This window comes from Vigna radiata, unplaced genomic scaffold, assembly GCF_000741045.1.
Source record: "Vigna radiata var. radiata cultivar VC1973A unplaced genomic scaffold, Vradiata_ver6 scaffold_155, whole genome shotgun sequence".
Taxonomy (NCBI): domain Eukaryota; kingdom Viridiplantae; phylum Streptophyta; class Magnoliopsida; order Fabales; family Fabaceae; genus Vigna; species Vigna radiata.
This window is the reverse complement of record NW_014542915.1, coordinates 56,840-65,593: the sequence shown is the minus strand read 5'-3', so window position 1 is coordinate 65,593 and position 8,754 is coordinate 56,840. Positions and strand designations below refer to the sequence as shown.

General features: G+C 35.8%; 1 protein-coding gene across 1 annotated transcript; it reads right to left on the bottom strand.

The window, feature by feature from the left end:
• Positions 1–612: 612 nt before the first annotated feature.
• On the bottom strand, positions 613–3,385 carry LOC106752505. The gene is made up of 3 exons (XM_014634200.1): positions 1,953–3,385; positions 1,615–1,873; positions 613–1,317 (listed from the first exon to the last, which is right to left on the bottom strand). Exons 1-3 carry the CDS (start codon positions 3,383–3,385, stop codon positions 613–615), a joined length of 2,397 nt encoding a protein of 798 aa, XP_014489686.1.
• Between the last annotated feature and the right edge of the window lie 5,369 nt (positions 3,386–8,754).

The window sequence follows — 8,754 nt, the reverse complement described above, 5'->3', positions numbered from 1 at the left end:
AATTTCAATTTTCTTTCTTTTAAAAATCAAGTGCTTCAACTTTAGATATGGTGCAGATTTTTTTTTATCCATTCCATTAGTTTCCTTTCTCTCAGAAAAGTGTTAACGGTGATGATTCATGGAGAGAAAGAAAGTGATCCATTTATTTTTTATTTTTTTTGTTTTAGAAAAGCATGAGATTTATTTAGAAGCAACTTACTTTATTTAATTTTACTCTCACACCTTTTCTTTTAATGCTTTACCGTGATGGATATGGTTGGATAGAAAACCAAAATCAGCACTTAATTTATTAGTTTAACATTTGCAATTTTCCATTCCGCTGAATATGTCTTTCTTATGTTTAGTTCATCATTACATTTTAATAGTATTGGATCATTTTTTTTATTTCTCTAGTGCATTTAAATTAGTTTATGTGTCTTGTTTTAAGATTGTTTAATTTTTGTTTTTATTTTATTTCGTCATTGCATTCACAAAAACACTTTCAAACCCCCCCACTTCGTGTTTGACCTAATTCCTGAACCACATTTGGTCCTTGAGAGACAATCTAGGAGTCATTTCTAGCTATACTGCATTTCTCATATGCAATCAAATTTGTATGGGCTGCGACACCCATCAGACATCTTCACTTTGTCCCTCTTCACTGCATTCTTCTTCCGATCCACTTGTTTCTTCATCCATATACCCTTCAACTAATGGTACATTATTGGGGTCCACTTCTTGAAGACCGGCTTCTATATCTTGCAATCGGATAACTTCTTCAACTTCAATGATGTCATTAACATGTGACATTTCCTCCACTTGGTATGGCACCTCGACTTCTACCTCATTAGAATATATACGAACTCTAGGTTTGGTCTTTATTGCAACACACCAACCTTGTTTGTCTGTGCGTGATGCAGGATATGGTACATAATACCCTTGTTCTACATTATGTGCAATTATAAAAGGATCAAATAAGACATATCTTTTATCCATTCGAATATCCACAATGCCATACTTCGAATCCACTCTTGTCCCTGCTCTTGATGGATCAAACCAATCACAATAAAATAATACAATCTTCTTTTCAATGGTTGAGGTATTATACTCGAGCTCATATATGTGCTTAATGACACCATAGAAATCATCTTCACCCCCTTCTGTAAGACCTTTAACATGAACACCATTATTTATAGTCCTCTTGCCCTGGCTCCATGCATGGGTATGAAATTTATATCCATTCACAAAGTAGGTATGCCATTCCTTTACACATCTTAAAGGAGCAAGTGATAAATCTCTAAGATGTTGGCTCCTCACACTTAAAGGCTCGTCATGAACCTACAACCATAAATATTTGAAAATCTTGAATTAAATAATTAACAAAGAAATGAATATCTAAGAATGGTTCAAAGTCGTACTTTTTGCCTGAACCACAATGGGAAATTTGCATGTATGTATGCCGAACTGTTTGACTCAGAAAGTTGATAGGTATGTAAGAATGAGTTGTTCATAGGTACGACAATATTCGGTCAATTTCAATTTAATTGATAACAACAACAACCTGAGAAAAGCAATTTATTTGGAGCCTTACTCAAGATAAGGTTGAACTTCATTGCAATTGATCAAAACATGAACATGAGCTGATCTCAATTCTTTGTCACTTAGCCAATGAGTTGATTCTCTCCCGGAATGACGACCAGCTTGGTCAAACACTGATAATGTTGTCCTTTCAATTTCAATGTCTACTTCATTTCTATTTCTTTGTGGTGTTAACATAAAGTTCTTAAAGTAGTGGGAACAGAAATGAGTTGTTTCTTTGTGCAAATATGATGCGCAAATAGATCCTTCAACCCTAGCTTTATTCTTAACTGAACGTTTAGCATATCCCATGAACCTATACAATTTCAAAAGTTGTATGTTAGGATCATGAAATATGTCAAATAGAATTGAACAACACAACAAGTTATTGTCACCTTTCGAATGGGTACATCCACCTATATTGGACCGGTCCACCAAGTCTTGCCTCATATGGAAGATGTATAGGAAGATGTTCCATAGAATCAAAGAATGAGGGGGGGAATATTCTCTCCATCTTGTAAAGAATGAATGGAATGTTTTCTTCCATCTTCCGAAGGTCGACCTCATTCAATGTTGTACAACATAAATCTCTGAAGAAATGACTTACTTCTATAATGGGATTGAGAACATGAGTCGGTAAAGAACTACAAGCTATAGGAAGTAAGCATTCCATAAAGACATGGTAGTCATGACTTTTCATCCCAATGACCTTTCCCCTATTCACATCAACACACCTTGACAAGTTAGAAGAATACCTGTCAGGCATCCTAAGATCTTTCAACCAATGACAGACCTGTTTTGATTGGTCTACTGAAAGTGTATAATTATCTTTAGGCTTGTACATCTTTCCATTACTATGAGATTTGAGCTCCAAGTCTTTTCGTCTACAATACAAACCTAAATCCATTCGAGCCTTTTCATTGTCTTTTGACTTCCCACTGACATTCATCACGGTATTAAAAATGTTTTCAAAGAAATTCTTCTCGATATGCATGAAATCAAGATTATGCCTTAACAAATTATCCTTCCAATATGGTAGATCCCAAAAGATGCTTTTTTTTGTCCAATTATGCCACTCACCATATCCATCTATTCTTGGTGGACCATTTTCCATTTCTTTAGGATAACCATTCACTCTATTCCAAACTTCAGTTCCCGTCAAATAAGGTGGCGCATCTTCCATGTCCACTTCCCCCTTTTTGAAAGCATTCCTATTTCTCCTAAAGGGATGTTCATTTGGTAAAAACCTCCGATGGGAGTCAAACCACGAATTTTTTCGCCCATGGTATAATCTAAAAGCCTTTGAATGCTCCATGCAATGTGGACAAGCCAATTTACCATGGGTGCTCCATCCAGACAACATACCATAAGCAGGAAAATCATTAATTGTCCACATTAGCATCACCTTCATGATAAAGTTTTGTTGCCTTGAAATATCATATGTTAGGACACCACTCCACAACTTTTTCAAGTCATCTATCAAGGGCTCTAGGTATACATCAATGCCTACCTTTGGATTGCATGGCCCCAGAATGAGACAAGTCAAAAACATGTACGGTTTAGACATACACATATCTGAAGGAAGATTGTATGACGTCACAATTACTGGCCAACATGAATATGGTATATTTGACACCTGCACATATGGATTAAAACCATCGGAGCATAAACCAAGTCGAACATTGCGTGGCTCAATGGCAAAAGCAGGATGCACTCTATCAAAGTGCTTCCATGCCTCTCCATCGCATGGATGACGCAAAACCCCATTTGACGACCTGTTGTGATGGTGCCATGTCATTTCTGCTGCTGTTTCTTTTGAGGCATACATTCTTTGGAGTCTTGGAATTATTGGCAAATAGAACATAGATTTAGCACGTACTTGTTTTTTAGAAGTTGCTCCTCGATGAGTCGATATTTTATTGATTTCACTTAGTTTAATGTGCTAGATTTAATCAGGGAATTGTGCTTAATTATCCAGTATTTTCCCGTTTTTCCTAATTATGCTTAATTTGATCGAAAATTCTTATTTCAATTAATTTGAATTTTCTGAGCTAATTAATTGCATTTTTATTTGTAGGGAAAATTTTGGAGATATATTTTGGAGCATTGGGAGGAGACAAAATAATTCAAGACTGTCTTTAAATTAGTTATATTTTAATTTAGTAGTTTAGAATTAATCAAATTGTAATTTAGTGGTTAAGAATTTTTAGACCAACTTTTGTAATTTGGGCCAATTTTTGGTAAAGTAAACTAAGCCTAAAAATAGGAATGGGTGACTTGGAACCCTAGGGATTTAGGGTGGACCCCACCCTCACAAAAGAGGACAATTGGCTTTGACAAAGGGTGGCAGCCGTCACTTGTTTTGTAGGTGGCTGGGAAATGTTATTTTTTTGGGGAGGAAGGTTTGAACATGGTTTTCACGGTGCTGGACTTTGGTTGAATGAAGGAAGCCCTTTGTTTTATTTTATGAAGTCTTGCATTGTTTACTTGCTGGAATGAAATTTATCTTGGAAATTTCTTTCATTGAAAAATGAAGAGCAGTCACGTTGTTTCTAACTCTCAAGGAGCGCCTTGTCTTTTTTATTCTATTTAGTATTAGGATGGTGTATTTACTTTAAGCTATTGTCACGGTTCCATCAGGAGAAAGGCACGATCCTTTTATTTTGGGGGAATCAATTTTCAATTTCTTTTGGTCTAGCACATCAAGGTAATGTTTTCTTCAATCTTCATTGCATAAAAAATGGTGCAGTACGGTTTTAGCTTGCATAGAATTGGAAGAATGAGGTGGAACGTCTTTTAATGTGTTATGACAAGAATTTATTTTTATTCAGAAGCAAGAGAGAAGCATTGTGTTGCAGCGATAGTGAGCCATTTCTTTGTTTTGAAGATTTCATTTCTCATTGAAGGAAGAGGAGTTGTCACATCTTGAGTAGGTAGCCTTACATTTATTGTAAATGCCTTTCCTTTAGCTTTTATAATGGTAAGCAGCGGATGGAGTCAAAATTGAGGAAAGAGGTTCGGTCATTGAGTCTTTAGGCAAGGTGAGTAGGTAGACTTGATGTGATGGTTGGAAGCAATGTGAATTTTCTTGAAGAAATTGAAGTCCCACGTTGGAGAGGGGACGTCTCGGCTGGATGAGAGAAATTCTTCCAACTTTTATTTTGCTTTGAAGTCAACACATGGAAGCCATGGCTTGACTCTGTTGATAATTCTTGATTCATGAGCATGTTTGAAAATGATAAAGGCTTTTTGTTGATTGAGCCTCTCTAGCCAGATAGCCTACCCTGTTATGATCTCTTTATGAGCCCCCTTGAGCCTATACTTCCCCCATTTCTTTGTTTTGAAGCTCATACAATAGCCTAAGTGAAAAACCATGATTACCTAAACCTTAGGGAATTTTGGAGCTTTGGAATTGTTTTAGGAATAAGTGTGGTCTCTTAGGAGTTGCAGATGAATTGACTAGTGAGTCCTCTTCTTGCGGTTGCATTGTAAATATCATGTATCTTGTCTCTTAGAGTTGTGTTCTGAAAAGAGAGAAAAGAAAAGAGACAAGATGAAAAAAAAAAAGAAAAAATACAGAAAATTGAGAAAAAATTAAAAAAAATTGACTGTGTTTTCACTTATTCCCCATTGCTCCTCTATTCCCTTTGGTTTGTAGCTTCTTATCCATATGATATCCTCCCTTGTCCTTGGCCCCATTACAACCATGAAAAGACCTTTTGATTTGAACATGCATATGTGTTTGAGTGTTGATATTAGAGGCTTGCCAAGTCTATCTCTGTGTACTTTCTTGAGTGCATTGAGTGACATTGATTAACCTTAAACACTTGGGAGAAACACTGATTGTGTGCATCTGTGAGGCTCTGTTGCTCTTGATTCATCTCTTGAACTGATTGACTGTTTTCCATGAACTGAATTGTTTGGATGATTTTGTGAGTATCTGATTTCCACTTCCTTTCACTGTCCAGATTTTGTGAGAATTGTGCAGCTCTGTTTCTGTTTTGTGAGTCTTTGTTGCCTATCTGTCGAGTCTGTCTCACCTCCCTGATGTTTGAGTAGTTCCCTGGTTTTCGTCTTGGTTTTGCCCAAGAGTGCAAAAGACCAAGTGTGGTCTATTTTGATGAGTGGTTATTTCTTGAACTATATTTATTTTATTGCACTTAAATAAACCAGGGAATTGTGTTTAATTGTCTGTTATTTCCCCGTTTTCCGAATTCTGCTTAATTTGGTCGGAAATTTGTGATTGTGCTAATTTGGGGTTTTCTGAGCTGATTAAGTGTATTTTGGTTGCAGGGAAATTTTGGGAAACATCAATTGGAGCATTAGGGATGGTGGCATAATCATTCAAGACTCAACATTTAGCCATTTCCATTTTTATAAAGTTGTATTTTCGTTTTTTTTAGAAACCTTAATTAGATTAAGTGCNTAAGTGCATTTGGGCCCTTTTGTGGCAAATTTTGTAGAAGCCCAATGGTGGGACACTTGGCCTANCCCTAGGGTTTCTTTTAGGAGGTGGACCCCACCTATTTTGAAGGGGGAAGGCATTGTTTAGGGCAAATTGCCGAGACACACACTACAACTTACTCATTCCATACTTTTGCTTTAGCTTTGCCATGTATGAACTCTCTCTTCAGAGCCTTGGGTGCCATTTTCGTTTTTGAGCTTGAATGGATAAAGATCACGTTTTTCTTCTTCTATTGTTAGCAACAATGCTTGTTCTTGCATGATGGAATGAAGCTCTACCATTTCTCTCTTTAGATTTTCGTTTTGAAGGTTGAATGCTTGAGTTTGAAGCTTCTTCTTTGCTTTTTCATGGTGGTTCTTTGATGGAAGGGAGACCCATTGTTCATTTCGGTTTTCTCATCATTTTGCCGCAGTGAATTCGAATATATCTTGAGTTTCTTGGTTTGGAGGATGAAAATGGAGTTGCTGTCAAGTTTGGTAGTGAAAAAGGCTTAAGTTGGTGCATGGGTATTGTATTCTTGAGCCATTTTCTTCTAGTATTTTGTTTTTGATGTTGGGAAACAAATTTTGAGCTGGACTTTGTGATTGATGATGGTGGCTGGACGGTAATGCTNGNGAAGNTAGAGGTTTGGTTTTGTTTTGGTCAAAAAAGTTGAAGAAAGATGAGTGGTGAAGTTGGATTTACGAAGGTAGAACTTGGTTTTGCTATGCTTGTGTTGATTTGCATTTGAAACTTGGGTTTCTTTGTGTGTTCTCGGTAATGGAGAGTGGAAGAAACAATTTGAATGTTGCTTGTTGAAGAAAAACCAAAAAGAGTGGTGCAAGGAGAGAGAATGCTTCATTTAATTCTTTACCTCATTTGGCCATGCACATGAAGGGGACATATTCTATAGAAGGAATATTTCTACTTTGGAATTCAAACCTTGCTTGTTTGGACGTGAATTGCATTGATGGGAGGTTATTGTGATTGTTTTTTTTTCCTTGCCTTGACTTTGCACATGTGGCATCTTGAAAGAAGAGATTAAAGCACCCTTTGACTTGTGGACTTTTTAGAAGCATTCTTTGCACCCAACATTGCATTGTTAACGTGAATTTGTGTGGCTTGGTGTGTGGTTTTGTTTTTGCTGCATGGAAAGGAGTGGTGGGACGGTTTTGAATGATATGGAAGGAACATGATTGTTGTCTTGAAGTTTGGTGCATATGAGACAAAGAGTCAACACATCTTGCATTGTTCATTTAAGGAAGAAAGTCAAGAATTGAAGTTGGGCCTTGGTGGACTAGGAGCTCACGGCCCAAGGGGGTTTTCTCAAGCTAATGGCACTTTTAATTTCATTTGGTAGATGAATATTGGTTAAATAATTGATGGATTAAAAAGCATGTTTAATTACCCCTTTGTTTTGCATTAATTTACATAGTAGGATTAGTTGCTTTTGATGTCTCTAATTTAGTGTTGCATTTTATAGTCTTACTTGTGTTTAGATAATTGTTTGTTGAAATGTTGGGATTAGCATTTTATTTTACCTTGATGTTTTCTAACTTACACAGTTGAGTTTAATGTCCATTTGTTTTAATTTAATTATTCGTATTCGCAAAAACACTTTTCAAACCCCCCCTTTTTGTGTTAGACTTGACTTTGAACCGCAGTTGGTCCTTGAGAGACGACCTAGGGGTCATTCCCTAGCATTATACTGCATTTCTAAATTGCAATCAAATTTGATTGGGTGGCGACACCCATCAGTGGTGCTCACAAGACAAAGAAAATCAAGTTTATGACTTTTAGAATCTGCTGCAGATTTTTTCAATAGAATTCAAATACTGGTGAATAGAATAATTCTTGCAAGTAGGAGCTCTCAGATCAGCAACAGGTTGTTAACAAGATCTTCAGAACTTTAACTTTGCACTTGATCATGTTGTGGAAAATGAAGAATCAAAGGCTTTGATTCAATGCGTATTGAAGAATTACATAATTCATCCCTATGCATAAAGAATTAATGAGAGGAGGAATGCTGAGAAGAGAAGGCTCACGAGCAAACATTACAAGTCTAAAACAGTATAAAAAACTAAAGGGAGTTGGAACCAAAAAGGGAAATGGAAAGGAAAATGGAAAGGAGGAAGATTGAATGAATGAACTAGTGGCCAAGGCCAAACTGTTCAAGATCAGAGTGATTTGACCACCAAAAGATGATTTTTTTTAAGAACTCATTTAAATGAAAATTTTAATCAGGGATTTATCAACCAACACACTCATATTTCAGGGACCAATTTGAATATGTACTCAGAAAATGTATTGAACTACTTTGAGATAAACAAATTTTGGTTGACTTCACGTAGAACTTAATTGGTTAACAAGTTTCCTTCTCGCATATAGGTCACTCAATGACCATCTCTTTTCATCAACTTCACATCGTCGATCCTCAATTTCTCTCTTTTTACAAAATGTTTGAAATTTGCATAGTTGCTTAAGGATCAATTAAAGAAATATGTCTCAATTAAAGAATGTCTTTCTAATAAAAAAAATGTAAACAATTGAAACCTTTGACTAATAGATTTTTTTTCTGAAATTAACATGTTTTATTTATATGATATTGTTATTAAATTAAAAGACACTATAAAAAGTGAAAACATAAAAAAAAAGAGGATGATTTTCTGGAATAATGTAAATTTTGTATAACAAAAATTAAAGAATTATTAAATAAGTATGATAAGAGAAGCATTAACACTAAACAGTTCTGG

Excerpts from the sequence above, each read along its gene's own strand:
- LOC106752505 (XM_014634200.1), bottom strand. The coding sequence starts at position 3,385 with ATGTATGCCTCAAAAGAAACAGCAGCAGAAATGACATGGCACCATCAC. Across the intron at positions 1,874-1,952 it reads TGGATGTACCCATTCGAAAG|GTTCATGGGATATGCTAAAC; the intron begins GTGACAATAACT and ends GAAATTGTATAG. Across the intron at positions 1,318-1,614 it reads AAGAATTGAGATCAGCTCAT|GTTCATGACGAGCCTTTAAG; the intron begins GTTCATGTTTTG and ends TTATGGTTGTAG.